The sequence below is a fragment of the Lichenostomus cassidix genome, chromosome 4, assembly GCF_008360975.1.
Source record: "Lichenostomus cassidix isolate B80296 chromosome 4, HeHo_3.0, whole genome shotgun sequence".
Classification (NCBI taxonomy): Eukaryota; Metazoa; Chordata; class Aves; order Passeriformes; family Meliphagidae; genus Lichenostomus; species Lichenostomus cassidix.
The window spans coordinates 34,113,401-34,134,751 of NC_139484.1; the positions used below are offsets into that span (position 1 = coordinate 34,113,401).

The 21,351-nt window shown below is 38.3% G+C and overlaps 1 protein-coding gene across 2 annotated transcripts in view; it reads left to right on the top strand.

Annotated features, from left to right (window-relative positions):
- CLCN3 (Cl-/H+ antiporter 3) overlaps positions 1-21,351 on the top strand; it is a 65,239-nt gene that overhangs the window by 20,670 nt on the left and 23,218 nt on the right. For both annotated transcript variants that reach the window (XM_085058670.1, XM_085058672.1), the window contains exons 3-4: positions 17,968-18,125; positions 20,347-20,446. In XM_085058670.1, coding sequence (XP_084914796.1) covers positions 17,968-18,125; positions 20,347-20,446 — 258 coding nt within the window. The remainder of the gene's footprint in view (positions 1-17,967; positions 18,126-20,346; positions 20,447-21,351) is intronic.

Sequence of the window (21,351 nt, forward strand, 5' to 3'; positions counted from 1 at the left end):
TTTCTTAGTAAAAGCCTATCCTGTAAACAAAAAGTACAGAAAAGTATAGAAGTTAGTTAAGAGACTCTTAGAGAATCAGAGAAAGCACCTTGTTGCACAAAAGAGCTTGCTTTTCTTCCAAGCCCTCCTCGCCTGATTAGTACAGTAGAAGTAGATATTTCTAATGTCTGTGTAAAACTGATCTAATTAAACTGCCTAATTAAAAAAAAAAAAAAAAAAAAGAAAACAAAGACTAACACCCACCTCTCACAGCTGGTAGCTGTATGTAGTCTGTTATGTCCAGCATTTTATTCCAACCTCATTGGGTTACACATCAAGTGGTATGGACACGCCCAGAAAGAAGTGAAAAGAAAACTGAGACACTCATCTTTCTTTCTTTCGGTGTTCTGGGCCAAGATGTCAAACCAGTCTTTAGGGACCAAACTTTTTTTTTTTTCCCCAGTTTATTTTTGGTCTTAGGTGTTAACATTGCATAATGATTTTATTATTTCCCCTTTTTTAAGTCAACTTTTTTTTTCTGCCCTAAAGTTTTGCATGGCAGTGGGGAGCCTTTAGTTTCCCTGATTGGCAGCAAAGGTTCCACCACCCTGAGGGGAATTCAGTCTCGGAATTGATTACACAACATGCTTGTGGCTGTATGACCTGTTCTACTACATTCTGTTTGCTGCTTGGGTTTGACTTCAATTACCACCTTCTGTGTCTGGACAGTCAATAAAAGCACCAGTGGAAGTTGCATAAAACTGTAGGAGTATAATTCAAAAATCTGTGGTTGGTGAGTGAAAAAGTGAGTTTATTAGGCGAGAACCTGGAGTAAAGTGTTCTCTGGTGGGTGAAATGATGGTGAGCAAAATTAAGTAACTAATTTGTGGGAAACAAGTGCCTATGAAGAAAGAAACTGTGATTAAGGAGGTTTTTTTCTGCATAATAAAGTGCAAATAAGGAAAAGTCTTACTGTGTATTACTGCTGTGCGCTTTCTTCTGGGTTCTTTTTGATTTCCGTGTTGCTTAAACCCCATCTGCCTTCAACTCAACAGCATATGCTATAAATTTGTTTTCTTCTGCTTTTATTTTATATTTGGTCTAAAATTTTTCCTGTTTTTACATGTCTGCCTTACTGAGACCTTTTGCTGAGGTGGCAATGGTAACAGCTTAAAAGAGTCTTCTATATGTAGCCTGTTACATGGATCAAGGACAGAATTCTATATACTACTAATGAAGGAATGATGTTTGAGACTCAGTAATTTACTATGATTATAAAATAATTTATCCTTGTTTTTTACTGTGTATCAATTTGAAGCTATGTATAACTGTACTTTTTTTCTTTCTCTTCCCCCCCTCCCCATTTTCTGTGGTTGCATCTTTGTTATGTTATCCTGAACTATGTCTGGGTAGTAGAACTGAGAGATCAGTGCTTTTCTTCTTATCATTTTTCATATTCCCACAGCAGGCTCTCTGTGACCCATACGAGCAAGTTGTATGATTTTATGCAGAATGAACAAAATCAGGTTGAAGGGGCTGCAAGATCAGTAAACTGAGGCGTATTAAGAGAAGTCAAGCTGGTAGAGGGATTAGACATGGGCTTAATTTGGCTTCATGGTTTGAGAAAAGGGTAAATGGATGAAGAAGTTGGGAGAAAAGGTAGGACAGTAAAGCTAGAAGGAAGAGTAATGAGGCACAGTGGGTTTTGAGACATTTTATGTATACTTTGGGCACTCTGTTGTAAATGAATGCTTTCATGCCCAACCTTCAACAGAAGGCACATATGAATTAAATTCTTTTTGGAATGGTTGGAGATCATCGCTACTTTGGTGAGTTCTCTATATGTAGCATTTTTCAAGAGAACATTATCTTCAAGCTCTGCTGAAAGAGAAGCCTTAGTTTTGAATACTAATAGGAAAGAAAATGACTGTTAGGAGTCACCAAAATCTTTTGCATCAGTCGCACTTACATTTGTAATTATCAGTCACATTTTTGGCATCTATTGTTATGGTGATGAAATCATTTTTCATCCCCAAACTGCCATTTGTAATTTCATGAAAGACATGGTTTTAATTTCCATTGTCTGGTGCGACAAAAGTTACATAGTCTGTCACCAAAATAAATTAAGTAACTGGGGGAAGTGAGAGCATGTTTCTTTTATATGTAACAAGGTGCTTGGCTATCGTCTTTAAACCTGGCTTATGTTGTAATAGGAAATGGTGGGAAGTGCTTCAGAGTTAAGATCCTTCCTTCAGCCTTGGGTAAGCAGGCTGTCATACCTCTGCGATACTCCCTTTCTTTTTGCTGGCCTTGTTTTGGCCCCTCAGAACACATTTCCCTGGATGAATCTGATTTGTATAACCTCTGATTTGTTCTTATATTGTCAGATACTTTGTCTTGAGTATGATTCTTCTCTTTCCCTAAACTGAAAAAGATGAGGTGTGGAGAGAGGATTAAAGTGTCTTTGTCATTCTTAGTATGCCTTAAAGGTGTGTCAGCTGTGTACATTCCAATATTTTCAGAACAATGGACTTCTGCAAAGGCAGGTGCATCTAAGTTATGGTTAACCACAGCATGTGCCTGTGGAGAACAATGGGAGCACTCAGATGTGTGAAGTTACTTAGGCATGGAGGATTTCTGGGATTGAGACCTTAGTCTATAATTACTGCGATGAAATTTGGAAAGCAATCTGCTATACAAACCTGCTGTTTACATGTGGGCTGTTCTGTGTGGTAAATTGGCACTTTAAAGGGGCTCTCAGCCATTTAAAATAAGGCTATTGTTAAACTTGCTTTAGGGCTTACGACAAGTGTTCATAATATTTTGTACTCCATAATATCCAAAATACATAGTTAGCTATGTACACCCTTTCACTAACTATAATTTTGGAATTTGCTGAACTTCACAACAGAAGTAACAAGCACACTCTGTGAAATATGAAATTGTCAGATGGTTCAAGTCAGGCACTTTTTCAGATCAGGTAAAAAAAGAGTAATTTGGAAAGATTAAATTGTATAGGTGTCTAGATTTAAAAATAAAAAAAAGGAAGACTGCTTGGCTGGTTAGTATGCACAGTATCTTTTCTCTCTTAAGAAAACCAAAACAACACAAAACCAAAAACCTCCTTTCATGTTATTGTATGAAAGGGAATACACAGGGTGGTGATTGGTATGAACAATGAGAACACAAGCTCCTGGTAATTGAGAAGGGAAAATAACTGCTCTTCTTTTTAAGAGTAGACAAAGGACTGTATTTAGCAGCCAGTCTATAAGCAGTGACCTTTGAAGAGCTGTTGCAATTTAATATTAGATGGACTCCTGAAATTTCATGTAGCAAATATGAAGTCAATCTATTTTACGCTGCAGACTTCTTGTCATGACTTTCCCTCATATCTACTGTTGACCAGATATGTTCTTCAACAAGCTATATCCTTAATTTTTTCCAACTCAAATTGGATTTCAGTTTTGTGCAGAAATTTTCCATGTGCCTTAGTCCAATGAAGAGGTTTAGGCCAACAAGTGAGCCATTTCTTTGCTGTTAGTTATTTTTATTATCAGTTCTAAGACATTCCAGGCTTTTAGTAACCACATCGAACTCTTAAAGTAGAGGTGATCTTCCAGATTTGGTCATAGAAATCCTTTGTATCCTTCATTTCATATTCTGTCAAATATGAAGTTGAATTTATAGTGTTGTCATCTATAATCAACATATAATAAATGCACTAATGATTCATTCTGTAATAATTCTTGCTTCAGGTTACAGAAACTGTTGTATTTCTTCCTTCTGTGAATGACTTTTTATTTAGCACCTTACAATAAGATTACAGACTATTTCCAGGTTCTGTTGAGGTAAGGAGTTGATGCTCAGGTATTTCTGTTGTACTTCTCTGGAAATAAGGGATATGGATAATTTAAAGTTAAGAGGTGCTTAGATTTGTTTTTCACAAGCAAAAATAAATGGTGATAATACATAATGGCTCTGAAAGTTTTGGATATGCAAGATCTTAAAGATGTTGGTTTTTTGTTGAAAAGGTTGTAGGAGGCCAGTCTAAAAAAAACCACATTTGTTTGTATAGATGATAGCAAATGGAGTTGTCTGTTTTTTAGAATTGCGTATCTGTTGTTCAAGGGTTTCCTTTGTCTTGGAGATAAGATAGTATTTAAGGTTTTGAAATATATTTTGCTTTATGCTCATTCCCCCCCCGCCCCGCCATTTCTCACTTGTTTTTCCATCTATGGAGATATCAGCATTTTCTCAATATTTGTATTGAAGCCATATTTTTAACCTTTATTATATTTACAGGCCTGTGAAGTACATGTAACATTTCTTTATGTCCTACTCTGTCCTCAAGATGATAATTTGCAGTATACAGCTTGTAACATAGGCTTATAAAAGGAATTACTTCCATAAGAACATACTTGGAAAATTATTTAAGAAACTAATGCATTTGAAAACTAAGATAGTTGTCTGTCTGTCACACTTGCAGAGGTGCAAAGACATACCTAATAAAATTAATTCCTTGTTTGCTGTGTCAATGAAACTCAAGCTGGGCCTTGGTGCTGCAGGCATACAATATATTTAAGTTTGCTACCTGCTGAAGGGGAAGAAAAGATAAAACTATGCACACCCTTCCCTATGTATTTCGTTACAACTGGACCAACTATGGAAATCTCATGTAAAATAGCTTTCTTATCAATTTTTCTTATCAGCAGTTGCAAGATAGGACCAGTACAAGATTATACATTAAATGTAAAATTGTATATGGATTCAATATGTAATAATATCTATTTCAAATGGAAGCAATTATGTAGTCTGTTTAAAATTTCCTGTCTTTAGATACCGGCTGTTTGAAGTGCTTGGGCTTTGCCAGTGCTGGAACAGCCACTGTTTGATGATGCATCACATGAATGCCTTGGTTAGCATTCATGTGGGTTGCTGCCTATTTTGAGTCTGTGACTTTTAAGGGACTCAGACCATTTTGTCAATGTGTAGAGTAATGCAAGCTAAGCGTGGACTTGTGTTTATTACATTTTCTTCCACCCCCGCCCCAAGCTTTGTAGTGTGAGTATGGATGTTACACAGTTGTAATACCAGAATGATCATTGCCAAAAAAAAAGAGACACCACACCATTTTAGTTAGGTATGTAATTAAATTCTTGTTTTAATATTTTTGATGGCATATGTTCAAATCTGTCAGTCACTGCCTTAGGACTGAAAAGTCTATGTGAATGGAGGAGAGGGGGTTGGTGAAAGTGAGCTGAGCTGATCCTGTGGAGCAGAGGGATTGGCTTTTGGCAGGTTGTGTTCTTGTTCCTCGGAGGTAATAGTTTCGATGTTTGAAAAGAGTAAATAAAATAAATGCCTGAGAGGCTTCTCCCCAGCCCCCAGCAATGCATGAATCTTGCCTTCCAGACACAATGCGACTGTAGGTGTTCAGAAGCCTCAGCAGGTGTGGCTCCAGAAAGGTGCACGAGCTAAGGGCAGCTCTTGGTGGCAGGTTCGCCTGTTTTGCCGAGCCGGGCCCCCTCCGTTCACCTGTTGACACGGTGGCAGCTCGGCGGCTTCACCTGTGCGAGCGCAGCGCTTCTGCCGTTCGGCCGGGCGGGACGGCACCCCGCGGCCCCGGCGGGGCGGCTCTGCCGCGAGCTGCCGCGGGCGCTTTCCCCCCTCCTCCCGGCAGGCGCTCCGTGCGGCCGGAGCCGCATCCGTGCGGCGGGCGGGAGGCGCAGGTGGCGGGGCCGCCCCGCGCTGACATCAGCGGCGGGGCCGAGCCCGCTCCGCAGAGCCCGGCGCTGCAGAGCCACGGCGGCGGCGCAGGCCGGGCCCGGCCGAACATGGCAGCGGCCCCCGCGGCCGCCCTTGCGTGAGCGATGCCGCGGCCCTCCTGAGCCGGCAGGCGGGCCTCGCCTTCGTCACCTCCATGGATGCCTCTTCCGATCCCTATCTGCCCTACGATGGAGGGGGAGGAGACGGTATTCCGCTCAGGGAGTTGCATAAACGAGGTATGCCGGATTGGCGTTTGGGGTACTTGTTTGCATAGCTGTACGTGCGGGACCGCTGTCCGCGTTCGAAACGGAGACCTAAAGGCTTGCTAATTACCGCAGTGCTTTGTTTCGCCTGCCTGATGCCTTTTGTAGAAGGAAAATTCAGTTCTGGCTGGTTCCTGTGTTGTCAGGGATTGTTTTCTCTGCGGGCAGATCAGTCCTGATTCACATCTCATCGCCCTGTGACTCCATCTTCGATATGTGGCAGGCTCGCCAGGCTCGCCTTTCGCTCTCTCTCGGGGTTTTTTTCTTTTTTCTTTTTTTTTTTTTTAATCAATGAAGCCCTGTCATGCACAGAAAACCCCTTTCAAAAACTGTGTTTGTCATTGACTGTGACCAAATTAGCTAGAGTTAATAATAGGATATTTACCTGCCTTACGCTAACATGAATAGGAGCAGTGTTTGTCTGGCTTTGAAGTTTCCGTACCTGGTTTTGGACTTGACTGGTTGTTGCCGTCTTTGATATGCGAAGGGAAAGCTCTGCAATGGCAATATGTCAGCTCAGCAAATATTGATGAACCCACAAGGAACTGGTAGTTTGAGGTCGGTTCTTTACACTGTTGCTTGTAAGGAAGCAGATTTAGAAAGAAAACTGTTATCAGTGTTCGGGGGGAGGGGGGAATCCTCTTTTGAGCTTACATTTTGTTTGTTACTGCTAATTTAAAGCAGAATATGTTCTGTAAAGATTTGGTTTTGTCCTGAGAACTTGTAGTGGGAATAAAGTTATACCTTCAAATTTTGAGGCTATAAGTATGTTTTCTTTTTTGGATTGGATGGTCACAATTTGGTGTTTAAAACAGTAAATGTAGTGAATTCTTACTTTTGTTTAAATTGGCCCATCTAAAATTAGAAAGTTATCAACATTTATAGCTGCTAGCGAAGGCATTAGAGAGGAGATAGGCTGAGAATAAAGATGTAAACAGAAAATGATTTTTTTCTCCATTTAATTGATTGGTTTGTGAGTCCTTGCAAACTCTCATTTCTGTAAATAAATTTGCTCATAATTTATTTTTATCTAACATTTTGTCTGTCTTTTAGTAGTTTACATAGAAGGTTATTTTTATGTTTACGTTGTCTTTTTATGATTCTTAGAATGTTCTTCAGCATATCTTAAGAACACCAACAAGTTCCAATGCAGTTTATTTTAGACAAACAAATTTTACGTTGCCCAGGTCATTATTATAGAGCAAATGCTAGATAGTTCTCTAAGTCAGATTTTAGAACCACTTCTGAGAAATTGAGGCTGGTGTTTTCTTAGAAGATTTTCAGAATGTACATTTGGGATCTTATCAGGGCTGTATATAAATACCAGAATGGAAGGTGCAAAGAAGGTGGAGAGACAGGCACTTCTCAGTGGTGCCCAGTGACAGGACCGGAGGCAGTGGGCACAGACTGAACACAGGAGATGCTCTCTGAACATCAGGAAACAGTTTTTTACTGTGAGGTTGACTGAGCACTGTAACAGGTCACCTAGAGAAATTGTGGAATCTCCTTCCTCAGAGATATACAAAAGCTGTGAGGACATGGTCCTGGGAAAATGGCTATAGGTGACCCTGCTTGAGCAGGGTGCTTGGACAAGATAGCCTTCAGAGATCCCTTCCAACCTCAACCATTCTGTGAGTTTAGATTTGTAGACAGATTTACATTTGAGAACTGCAGAACAGCCCTAACATGACACTTTCAGACTCTGCAGTTTTAGTTAGACATTGAAATGTGATCAGCTGCATATTCCTGGAAATTAACAGGTTTTAGTTGATTTTTACAATACAAAAAGTAGATATTTACAGTGCAGAGGTGTGTCTGCCACACTGGAGTATTGCTGTTAAATGTTATGTTTGTAAATACTGTAATGAAAACTGTGGAGGATTCAACTAGGTATTTCCATTTTGGTGAAACTGCTGGGAGCCAGCAAGCTATTCCCAGTTGAGACTTGTCATTTTTGCAGTTTCACTGAATTCTGTTAGGGATTGTGCTCCCCATATTCTGATACTGTATTTCAAAATAAATGTTACTGGTGCTTCTTGGGCTTGCTGTAGCGAGTTTAGATTTAAAAAATCTCAAGCAACCAACAACAAACCCTGAATAGTGTCACTGTAATCTCTTGCAAGTCTGAATTTGTCAGGTGCATATGTCTCATAAGAAGATGCATCCAGACCAGTTTGTTCCACAGATGTAATCAAAATTTGTGAGTATTTCCTGCTGGTTTGCAATGCCACAGCAATCTGTTATTGTGATTTAGCTATTAAAGTTTGAAATGCTAGCAGATAAAACCAGAAACTAAAAGTAAATTCTTGATGTTACTTTGTGGACTACGAAGATTTTTATTTGCCTCTCATGTAGATTTCAGAGCATTGTAATAACAAGCTCAGAGAACATGGGTAAAGATATTCTGAGAAAGCAGATTTAATTATTAAAGGCTGTGGAATTTTTTCCCTTATTCACATACTGACAACTCTTATGTCCTGCAGAGTAATGTTCACGTCATGCAAAATTGCTTTGTAACATCAAAGCATTTGTTGCGCTAATTGACTGCAGTGGCTCACCCAAAGTAGCTGTACCTCAGCAATTATGAAATTACTGTTTAAATCATCAGGGGTCTTTGAGGTATAATTAACGGCCTTCACTAATGTCCAGTGAGATGAAATACAAAGTATTATAGTACGTTATTATTGAAGGCCTGCTCCGTTGGCTTGGATTAAGAAGATTTTTTTTTCAGTGCCAATACACTGTGAAAAATCAAATTGAAAGATTTAAAAATATGTATGAATTTATTTTTGCATCATTTTTACTACCTTGACCCTTTTGAAAGTTCAAAATGACCAGTATCTTGCTTGTCTTCCAGCCATTCACATACATGCTCACATGCTTTGATTTCCTTCCCACTTCCCTCCCCCCTTTTTTTTTTAAATTCCTAAATGAGCATTCATTTTACTATGCTTTAAAAATTTGAAATCTGAGCAATAGCAGTACATGTATAGTGCCCAGGCTACCAGATCAAGCAAAACTTGATCCTTCAGGAAGCACAAGCATTGTTGACTCCCAGGTATTTTCTACATGTATATAAACACATCTTAGATTTAAGATTTTGGAAGTCCTCAAGCAAAATTAATGAAATTTTGTTTCAGTAATCATCTGTGATTGAATCTGTAGCCAGATTTATTGATGACTTAGTTTTAAAAGTAAACCTGATTTTTTTGGGAGACAAAATAAGTTACAATTTCATTTATTGTGCACTGGTCATGAAGGTGCAACTTCCCTTGCTTAGGCAATACTAATAGTAATATTGGGGAAACCTCTCAGCCACCAGCAGCCTCACCTGTTACTCTAAGCTGTGGGGCAGAGAATATTTAATAATGTCCTAGTAAGACTTCTAGTCAGATGCATACTGAGCCGGTTCAGACCCTTTTAAGTGATAAAAGTTACACTTTTGTATTTGAGACTGCATTTCTGCTGAATTATTACTAATTCTTATGTTTAAGAATTAGTAATAAATCAAAAGTCATTACCAGAGTGACCTTTGAAGTAAATGGGTGGGAAAGTTGTGTACACATGCTCAGAGCTAGAGCTTGACTCTGAAATTTTATTGGTAGCAGAGGAAGAGTTAAAAAAAAATAATTTCTAGATTAATTACATGTTCACAACAGAACATGTGATGAAGATTATTATAATTCTCTAACTTCAAGTACTTTGAGAAAAAACATCACTTGGAGAAACTCAACATGATTATGGCACTGAAATTCTGCTAGTTTTTGTTTTAAGGTTACTAGTATAAAAGAGAGATAAGGATTTTCAATTATGGATTTAGCATATTTGACTTTGGTGATTAACATAAAGGACCATGAGATGTAACTACATTTCATATAGGTAGTTACAAGTTGCCTGCCTGCATGTGCTGTATGACTGGTAAGGGTCTCTTTTAAGCATGTTTCTCAATTTATGGAATAACTTTTTCATGTATGTTTGAGATAATAGGAAGTTAATGAACAGACCAACATTATGCCCTCCTTGGTCCTGAATATGGTCTGATTGGAATGATCATATAAGCAGAATTATTATTTTTGTTGCATCCTGTCTTTGCTCTCTAAAACAACATATAATAAGTTGCTCTTATGTGCATGCAGAAGCAGCTCTTAGAAATCCAATTATCTAAATTTCTGTTATTCTGACTCTTACGGCCTTGGTCATTGTTAGATCATAGATAGCTTCCCTTTTGTAATATTTGCTTTATCTAGCTTTATATATTTGTATACCTTTTATTTTGCTCATCTCCTCCTTCATTATTCATCTTAAATATAAGTTGTAAATTTAGTAGTGGGAGGATCTCAATAACTCTTCACTTGCATATCTGAAGTCCCTATTCATCATAGACATAATTAAATAAACATAGTCCATTCTGTCTTTGAGACTACAAGAAAATAAATCTGTAACAATAACTAACCCCTCCCTTTTTTTTTTTTTCCCCTGCATCATAGAAATAGAAATGTTTTTGTTTCTTCCAGCTGAAGTGAAAAGCCAAAGCTGGGGGAGGGGGGTCCCCTTTTCCTGTCCATTTGTGGTGGACACAAATCTTCAAAAGTCTTGGTTTAACTCCGAGGTGCTACTGTTAAACTTTGATTTGACTCCTCCTTTTTCAAAGGTTACTTTTTAAACACAGATCTGTTTGGGGGCAGATGAAATGGAGGGTATTATCATCCAATACTTTGGTAAAGCATTGTATTTCTTTTCCTTGTTCTTCAAAACTTGTTCCAAGTCTGCTTGTTACCCATTTATCAGATTTTTTCCAGCTGATTTTTTTCAGTTTCTGTATGTATAGTTGTGTCAATTTTGTATGCATTTTGATTGTAATGCAGAGACTGATTTGTGCTTGAAAGCCTTTGATGCAGTTAGGAGAGCTAACTGAAGAGACAGGCTGAAAATCCATAGTTGCACACAAAGGGGAATGTATTACTTGATTACAAAGACTTTAACATTGTTAATCATCAACAGCAGTGAATAACACTGGCATTGTGTGCTGTGCTTCTGATTCTAAAATTCAAAATTACTTCAAGCCAGGAAAGGGAAATAGTGCTTAATGAGTCTTTTTGAGCAGTTATAGCCAAATTTAAATAAATTGATGATTGGTTCTTGTCTTTTTTAATTGAAAGCCTTATATTTTGAGGTCTGGAGACAGAAAGAAGCTGAGGCATTAGCACCTAGGCTGCGTATACAAATCTTTGTTACAAGCGTAAGTGATCCTTACGGTGTGCTTTGCATGCAGGGTGCTTCCCTGCCTCCACTCCCCTTGCCACCTAATACCCAAGGACACACGGGTGAAGCAAAGCCTTGGATTAGTATCTGGCCTCTGGAAAGCTACAGCCCCTGCTGATTTTAACACTCAGCAGATTTGGATGGTCATGTCAGGGGGAGCTTATTCCAGCCTTTACTGTAATCTGACTAGCTTCATTTTCACTCACAGAGGTGCATTTATTTTTTTTCCTCCTCCTTTCACACTGCTGGGAGTAGTCCAAATGAGACACGTTGCACTGCTGTGAGCCATAAGAACAGCGGCTGAGGGGAATGCTGTGTAGTTGTGCACTGTTCAGAAAAAGGGATGTGTGAGCAGCAGCAGCTATTCTTGCTGTAAGAGTTAGCAATTACATGGCTTGTAGAAAAATACCTTTGAGAAATTAGGTCCTGTTATTGCTCTGCCATTGAATAGAGCATTGACATTGTTTATCTGTTGTCTTTGCAACTCTGGAATGTTTCTAAACCTTTGGGAGTTTTGAGCTCTGTGAAATAGATGTTACTATATCATGTCTGGACATTAATATTTATAGTTTTGAGTTGTTTCCAGCAGAAAGTTATAATTAAAATCTAACAAGACCCCAAGAGTGCATTTATGTATTTCAGTATAACTAGTCTGACAGTTTGTTGCTGTGGAAGGGGCTGTTGTTGCTCCCCATCTATTCTCTCAGTTCTTGCCCTTGCACTGGCTCTGTTTCTTCTCTGACAGCACAGGAACCTGATTGCAGTTCCATATAATGGCAGATTTTTTTGTTGTTAGTTTTGTCTGCTTAGTTGGATTAGTATGTTGGCTTGGTTTACTGTGCAGTCGGATCAAGGGTGACAGAACTGATCCAAGGGTGAGAGTGGGAGTGTGTGACCAAGAATTGCAGGGACAAATAGGGGGAGCAGGATCTATTCTTTGTGTGGCAGCAGTCAATTAGATCAGCTCAGTCTTACTGAGTAATTATGTCCTGAGAGGTATGTCTCATTTCTTAAAATGGAATAAGGTAATAATATAGGCTCAGTTTCTCAAACTGAGAATACACAACGGTGTATTTTGTGATGTGCATTCAGAAGATGGATATCCTAAACTGTGTAGCATATAGCAGGGGTCTTAAACTTTATCATAAGCTTATGGTCCCTTATTTACTCTGATAGCCACCCGCTTGGGAAGCCTGTTCATGTCTCACTTCTGTACCTTATTATCTTGCAAGGCTGTAGCTGTGAGGATTTGTTCTCTAGGTGATACTGGATAATTGTTCAGATAATCACATGCTGGATTACCACGTAAAAATCTGTCATGCATCATTTGCTACCCAGGATGAAGTATTTGTTTTAAATCTTAATGTTTCTCATTATTTTTATGAGAAAAGAAGGAACACTGCCTACAAGGAAAGAGTTGGGGAGGATTGTTGAACAGTTATGCATGAATCAGGAGCATCATGTGTGAAATAAATTAGCTATAAACTTAGTAAGTATTTTTCTTTTAAAAAACGCACCTTTCATCAGCTGTATGTTGCCCAGGGTGACTTTCAAATTTGAAAGAAATCTCCTGAGTTGCAAAAAGGTGAGGCAGTATGGAATTACTGCTTCATGAGTACTGCAGCCTTTAAAATGCTGTGCGTGGCCTCAAGAATGCTCTGTGTAATCTACATAAATCAGCTTTCTGTCATGTTTATCATAGTTACACCATCAATCAAGATTGAATGCTGCTTGTATGAGGCACATCTATGCAATATGAAAGATGTTCCTTGCCTTAGTGAGGGACAAAAGGCAGAGAGGAATCTGTGGTATATAAAGCAGTCTCTGTGAGTATAGAAAAATATTAGTTACGTAATTTTTTCCCCAGTGGTTCCAGCAGGAGAAACTAGCTAGGCAAGAAGTTGGATCAATGTTGGGACCCAACAGCCATTGAGTATAACTTCATGTTCAAAGAGGAGTGCAGAAGAGCAGTATGGTAAGGACAGTTAATTTTTGGTCAGACATAGTATCTTCTCAAGCTATTTTGCATTGTATTTTTTACATTGGCATTAAAATTTTAAAAAATAATCCTTCACTTTTTCAGAGATCAAAGCTTTTTTATAGTGTTGGAATCCACTTCTCTTATTCTGGTTTCGTTTGTGTAGCATTTTTGTTTTTGCTGTACTTAATTCCCATCAGGTGTCCCAGTACAGTGTTTTATTGCTAATGTTAATGCATATTACAGGGGTTTTTTTATGTCGTACAATTTTTTTTTCTTTTTGCCTTTTTCTTTTTTTTTTTCCCCCCTTAACAACTTCAGTTGAAGCAGTTCTTCAGCAATATCAAAGCTGATTGCTGAGAAAGGATTTTGCCCTAGGCTTGGAAATACATGCATGGAGGGATAACAAAAGTCAACTGCCTTTCTAGAAGGTAGTTCATTCAAGACCTATGGTGACTGAATCCCCCAAAAGAGTTTCCTTTTTCTGAAGAAGCATGTTGCTTTTATTGTCCAGAAGCTTACTCTCTGTAAGCTTGCAATCTGTGACTGCAGCAGCTCACAGCAGTTACACATTTAGATTTGGGACAGCCAGCACAGCTTCACCAAGGTTCCTGCCTGACCAACCCAGTGGCCTTCTATGACAGAGTGATTCCATCAGTGAAAAACAGAAGGGTTACAGATAGCATTTCTCTGGACTTCTGTAAAGCCTTTCACATAGGCCCCCCACAACATCCTTCTTCCTAAACTGGACAGAGATGGATTTGATGAATAGATTGTTAGATGGATAAGAAATTGGTTGGGTGGTCACATCCAGAGGGTAGTGGTCAATGGCTCAGAGTCTTGATGGAGATAAGTGACAAGTGGTGTCCTTCAGGGGTCTGCATTGGGACTGGTGTTATTTAATACTTCATTAATGACATAGATAAAGGGATCGAGTGCACACCCAGCAAATTTGCAGATGACACCAAGCTGAGTGGTGCAGATGACACTCCTGAAGGCTAGGATACCATCCAGAGGGACCTGGGCAAGCTCAAGAAGTGAGCCTGTGGAAATGTCATGAGGTTTAACAGGACCAAGTGTAAGGGGATGTTGGTGGATGAGAGGCTGGACATGATCTGGCCATGTGCACTTGCAGCCAGGAAAGCCAATCATGTCCTGGGCTGCATCCAAAGCAGCATGGGCACCAGGGTGAGGAAGGGGATTCTGTCCCTCTGCTCCACTCTGGTGAGAACCTACCCAGAATGTTCCATCCAGTTCTGGGGTCCCTAGCACAGGAAGGACATGGACCTGTTGGATCAAGTCCAGCACAGGGACACCGAGATGATCAGAGAGCTGGAACACCTCCCTAGGAGAAAAGACTGAGAGGATTGGGGTTGTTCAGCCTGGAAAAGAGGAGACTTTGGGATTATCTGATTGCTGCTGAAAGGAGCCTACAAAAAAGATGGAGAGAGACTATTTACAAGAGCATGTAGTGACGGGACAAGGGGGAATGGCTTGAAACAGAGTAGGTTTAGAAATATTGGAAAAATACATTTAGGAATATTGGAAGAATTCTTTATTATGAGGGTAGTGAGGCACTGACACAGGTTGCCCAGGAAGCTGTAGATGCCTCATCCCTGGAAGTGTTCTGGGCCAAGTTGGACTGGGGCTTTGACCAGCCCATCTAGTGAAAGGTGTCCCTGCCCAAGAACTAGATGATCTTTAAGGTCTCTTCCAACCTAAACTATTCTGTGATTTTGCCTTATTTTTACGAAGTATGGAAAGACTGTGTTTGCTTTATAAGGTTTCTAATGAGTTGGTTCTCATGAGGCTTACATGCCTTGGAGAGGATCAGTATATTACTGTTTCTCGCTCTCTAGTAACATGGGTTAGTCTGGAATAGCAGTAATAATAAAAGTTCTTCATGCTGCTTTTATTAGCTTCCCAGTCTCATAAAAGCTTAAGCAAACTTATATGTAACAAAAAAAGCTTTACTTTCTTTACTGTTTCAAAATGGCTTAGGTGTCTGCATGTGAACAGCAGAGGTGTTCTTTTATCATAGCTAGAGGCTGTGCCTATACATCTCATGTTCTAAGTACTTGTTGTGGTTTTTAAGACTAAAACTGCTTCTGTTTTGGTGAAAAGCATGTAACCTGAGAAAGCATCTTGAAACTTGAGGACTGGGGAAAAGGAAGAGGAAGGAAGGGGAAATACTTTCTGAATGTTTGCCAAGTGCTACAATTTATCTGTGTAATAATGATTTCCTGCCTGATGGTTAGAATGTTGTCATGAAATGTCTGTATTCTGGTAAGGGTTTTAACAAAACTTACTGCATTGAAAGTAACTTTAGTGACACTTTGAAACTGGGAATAAATTGTGAGAATTTGTGTGTTTATGCTGATGAGAATCATTATCTTCATAGCTGAAAGGAACATCTTGCAATGTGAAATGCTAGAGAAAGGAAGGTTAGAAAGGGAAGTAAAAGCTTGGAAGTGTTGAGTATTGGTAAAAGTATATTTCTCAAAAATCTCCTTAAGCATAGTTGTATGCCACCTAGATCATAATACTAGCAGGAAAATGTCATCTCAGACTTCTGTATCTTAGATACAGAACATCAGATTTGGTACAGTTGTCCTCTTCATGGTCCTCTGTAGGTATGCCTTTCTACCACACTCACTGCTGCCTGTTTTCTCTCTTGGTAAAAGGTTACAGCTTTTCAGTTGCATCAGGTATTCATGGCAGTTCTGTATTCAACAAAACCTCCTCCTCTTCAGCTTCATATCTTGTTCTGTGTCTCTTCCCCATCATACAATAATCACTTATATTCCAGTATTTGGTGCACCAACAAATGTTGGCAAAGTAGGAACCTGACATATTTTCAGTGGGATTTTTACTGTATCTAGACAATGACCATCCTTTGTAGTCTACTCCAAGTTCTGCTTTGAGTCTGGTGTGGTTAATATGGTGCCATCTCTGATGATTTCCCTGGGAGGGAATTCCAATTCAGCACCTTGTAATATGCATAAAATAATCTGTTACTGTTTGTGATACATTTATAACTCTCAACTCTCCTTTGCCTTCTGTGGCATAGGATTGCATGTTCCTTGTAGTTTGATATCACTCCCTATATAGCAGGGCATAAAACCAACTCCTCCAGGACAAACACAAGCTTTTGCCCTACCCTTCTCACTCAGGTTCAGGAAACTCTGTGGTCTCATTGTAACTTTGTAGGAGATTAATAATTAAGCTGTGGGTGAGGTTATTTTATGTCCCCTTGTTTTGCAAAGGAAGTTGATTTCATGTAAAAATATTTTCATAATGTATTTTGTTACTGTCTTAATTTTGAGAGCTAAACTAATGATTACAGTGTGAATATTGTTACTGTCTCTTCCATGAGATCAGCTTGCCCTTTCAGCTAGCCAGACATGCATCTTAGACTTCTACTTATGAGAAATGGAAATGGCAAGAGAATTTAATCCGTTATCCTAAAGCAAGGTTTTCACGATCACCTCTATTAGCAAATCTGATTTAAATTGTTGTTGTTGTTGTTGTTAGCCTTTTATTAATGGAAGCATAGGTAATGCTTCTTTACGTCTGCCTTAAGAGAGACTAGCAGCAGCTTTGGGAAGAGATTTACAGGGCTTAGCTATGGGAAATAGATGGGGGGAATTTAGTATGGCATAGACTGGGGAAAAAGGTATCAAGCTAAAGACAGCAGCCAGGCTCACCTAGAAAATGGTATTGGTATTATTGGGGAGCTGTCTGCTACATTCATGTTGTCTCCTGTACTTTTATTTTAATCTTTATAGAATTTGTACTAATAGTTGTTTGTGTATCTTGAAAATTATAGATTGCATTTTGTCTTAATATGATTTTTGTATTATTTTCTTGTGTGCTATCTTTCACCACTAAGAAAATGTCTGAATAAACAGTGTGTTCTATAGCAGGCATAAACATGACCTCTTAAGCAGTAGATGACTGAGGCACCACTTTGGTCAGAGTAATGCCAGGTGTCCCACTGTTTCTAGATCTTTGAATTCACAGTTGTAAAGGGAAAAGGCACATTTTACTTATGTGTAAATCTAATTGAGAGTTGTTGGTGAGGGCTTGGGCTGGTGAACTCAATATTTGGAAGTTTACAGGTAGGCCCTTTGACAACCTTTAAAAAAAATAAACGAAGCCAAAATAAAAGTATTTGTTTGGCTTTTTTTTGCTTTTTACCTGCACTGATAATCTATTAATAATGTATTTTAGATTTGGTTTATATATGTAGGAGAGATTGGTAATCAATAGAATGTGTATTTAAAAGTAGCTGGTAACTTATGGACATGCTGTGAACTTTCTAGCTAATTATCCTGGTTTTGTTTTTTGTACAAACAGGTTTTCCTCTGGTAGTTCATAAACTGAAATAAACTTCAAGTTAAATGTGTGTCAAAGCTGCTATTTTTTCCACTTGCTTCTACTGAATATTTCTGGAGTCTGCACACAAAACAGAACAATAATTTGACTAGTACATTCCTATTTAACTTATGGAAATGCAGAGTCACTAATATGCAAATATAACTTACAGCTGAATGACAGAAAAAAAGAGTGACCTGCAACATTGAGAGACGTAAATGACAATGTAGTGTGCATATTATGGGAAGTGTCTTAATTGGTTGTTAAGAAATTTTTGTGTTAGAAACATAGAACACTTCATTTATTGCAGAATTAATTCATTCATGTGTTTCTCTGCTGCAGGAACTCATTATACAATGACAAATGGAGGAAATATCAACAGTTCAACACATTTGCTGGACCTTCTGGATGAGCCAATTCCTGGAGTAGGAACATATGATGACTTCCATACCATTGACTGGGTTCGAGAGAAGTGCAAAGACAGAGAACGGCATAGACGGGTACTTGAAATAAATAACAGTACTTGGAAAATATTTTTGATTGGGTGTTGGAGTTGAGGTCTGGTCTAGTAACACATACAAATATATGCATGTTCTTTAAATTTATACATAGTTACCTCAGGTAGAACTACTGGAATACTATTAAAAAAAGCACTGCTTCATTGACACCTGCAGTCCTGCAATATTATTATAACTTGGAAAGGAAGCAGTAATTTAATAGAGTGGGAATAGGTCCCTGTCACCCAACTAACATTTTTATACTACTGCCTTTTTTGCGTGCTAGTCTATTTAAGGCTATTTTACAGTAATATTTTTTGTAATAGCACAATATTGGGTTTGGTGGTACTTGTACAGAAAAGTGAAGACTGATGTATATTGCTTTTATACTGACACAAGTGTGCCTGTGGCACTGCAATGTGATGCTGTTGTTGTTTGGATTATTCTCATTTCTAAACCACTTACATCAGTGTATATATGTTTAACAAAAAAGCAGTCTCGATGTGTATGGTAACTATCCTCCCTCCTGTCACAGAACTTGCTTTTCTCATCTTCATTAGTGATTTTTTCAGAAGCTCTTCAAAGTTCAAGCTGTTCATCTTTATCAGTGTACTCTGCAAGGAGTTCTTTCATTAAACAGACTCAAATTGTATTAGTCAATAATATGCTAGATACTGTAATTCATGCAATAAACTTGTTTAATAGAATTTTAGGCAGAAATACACTGTTTAGAGCCTTACTGCCTTCCGGAATGCTTACATTAATTAACCTTGAAACCAGAACCAGAAATTATGATTTCTCCTAAAATTTTTCACTGAACAAAATGGATAGTCAACAAGTAATTGTAATTGTATGGAGGGATGACAGGACAGGTTCCTTCATATAAACACTGTAGCATTATTCTGCTGTCATTGGAAACACCATTTTTAACTTTGTAGAAGCAAGCGCAGGGTGTGTGCTGGTTTACTTTGACTTGGTTAAAAAAAACCAGCCTTACAACAGTTTAAAAACCAAAACATCCACAATTTCCCTCTCTAGTGCTTTTTTAAGGAAAAGAAATCCTTGGACAATGAGAACAGAATCTCAGAATCCTCTGTGACCACATACCTTATTTGAACGCTTTTAATGAGAAGTAAGGTGTTTCCGTGTAGTACTTAATGTCGTAATTGAATGTCTAAGCAGCAATTAACACAATGCCATCTTTACACTGTAGATATGTAGGTTAGTGGCTAGCGGATGTACCGTTGGATAGAATGCTGGGCCTGACCAAATCCTGGCAAGGTAGATCTTACTTGGATACAGATAACCTAGAGTGAAGTCTCACAGCTGTTGCTCATCTTAATGCCTAAGACCAGAAAAGTCAAGCAAGATAGTTCAGAGCTGATAATCACAGAACTGATGTGAAATTTATAAATATACCCTGAATGACAGGAAACCGGCTGGCCATGTCATCAAAGATGTAAAAAGAAGGGGGTGATATTTTTTTCAGGATTTCCTTGTCTAGTATTGTGCTTTCTTGGCTTGTTTATGTTTGCTTGGTTTTGTTTTGCTGTTTGCTGCACATACTTTCTCCTTTAATGGGATGAAAAAAATAGTAGAATACAATGTAATTACATAATGAAGTTTTCAATCCTAAAACTAGTTATGCACATATTACAGCTAAGTGCACAAGGTAAATAACAATAAAATAAGAATAGCAACTTCTGTGGTACAGTAACTTTAGATGTCATTGCTAATACTTCTCTAGAAGTATTATGGGGTAGTTATCCACTTGTTTTAATTTACTTGTATGTGTTTTTTAGTCTGAACGTGTTTATACTTGAAGTAGAAGTTTGGGAATTTAAATCCTATTAAATAACTTATTATTAGTGTGCTAACAGTTTAATTGAGGTTCAAAAAAATTTAATGCATAGGAAGAAAATAATGTTGCAATTCATGTTTTAGATGTGTGTCATATAAAGTACTAATTTACCCTAATAATGCATTTCCTGGATTTTAGGTTTTTAAATTGAGCAAGCATATGTTTTTCTGTCAGTTGTTTGATGTCTGAATAACTAAGCTGATTTATCTATGTAAAGCACTAAATACGAGCAGAACACGTGTGGTTTCAAGAGAGGATGTATTTGCCTGCAGCTTGCATCATGCAGTTTGTATGTCATGCTTCCCTTTCTCCTATTATTCATATTATAGAAATAAAGCTCTGCATAACAGTTTCTCTTTGCAGATTAACAGCAGGAAGAAAGAATCAGCATGGGAGATGACAAAAAGTTTGTATGATGCATGGTCAGGATGGTTGGTAGTCACACTAACTGGTTTGGCATCAGGTAAATGAAAACATAAGGGATTCTGTTCTTATGTTTGTCAGCAAGTGTATTTACTGTGTTTTTTCCCTTATAGTGTAGGAATTCCTATATAAGTATATTATTCCTTATAGGAATTATAGTGGTAAACTGATCCAGCTCTTAGCCTGGTCGATGTTAGCCACCAACCCGGCCACAAGCTGGCTACTACTATAATTCCATAAGGGAAGAAAAAAAGTTGACTATCTTGATTTACAGACTTCAGCATTTTGAGGTGAGGGAACCAAAATCCTCACTGAATTTAGAGAGAGTTTCTCAAGAGTTTTTGAACTTCCACCTACTAAACTATCACTGTTCTTTAATCCTGTGAGTGAGATGTGTGTTTTCCCTGTCTGTAAAATTTTACTTTTTTCCTGTAGGATTTCTCCTGAAGGTGTTGATTGTAAAAGTAGCTCTGGTATATGTGTAGTTTTGGTAAGCACACTTCCTCATAAAGCATGTGTTTATGTATGAGTGAAGTCTAGCTATAGGTTTTTGTCATACCTTTGCAGAGGTTCTTCCATAGAAAATATTGACTTTACCAAGTAGAGTTTGTTGACCTATATTTCAGTTCTCTCTTTTCTTCTTAATGTATTTTAGAATGAATTTTACAACAAAACCATCCAATGGTGTGTGGCCCCACTGTCAGGCAGTGCTGCTGCTTTCTGTCAATATGGTTTGAAGTGACCAAAATGTGCCAGAAGAAAAAGTCACAAACATTGTGCCCGGTTTTTTTTAAAAAAAAAGCATTTCAAACAGACATTTTACATAAAGTGTTATGAAAATTAGTTGTGTAGTAAGGCTATGCCTATTAAAAAGCAGGGCAACAGTATAATTACTGCTTAGGTAGATACATAATCACTTTCACAAATTACATATAAATGAATATA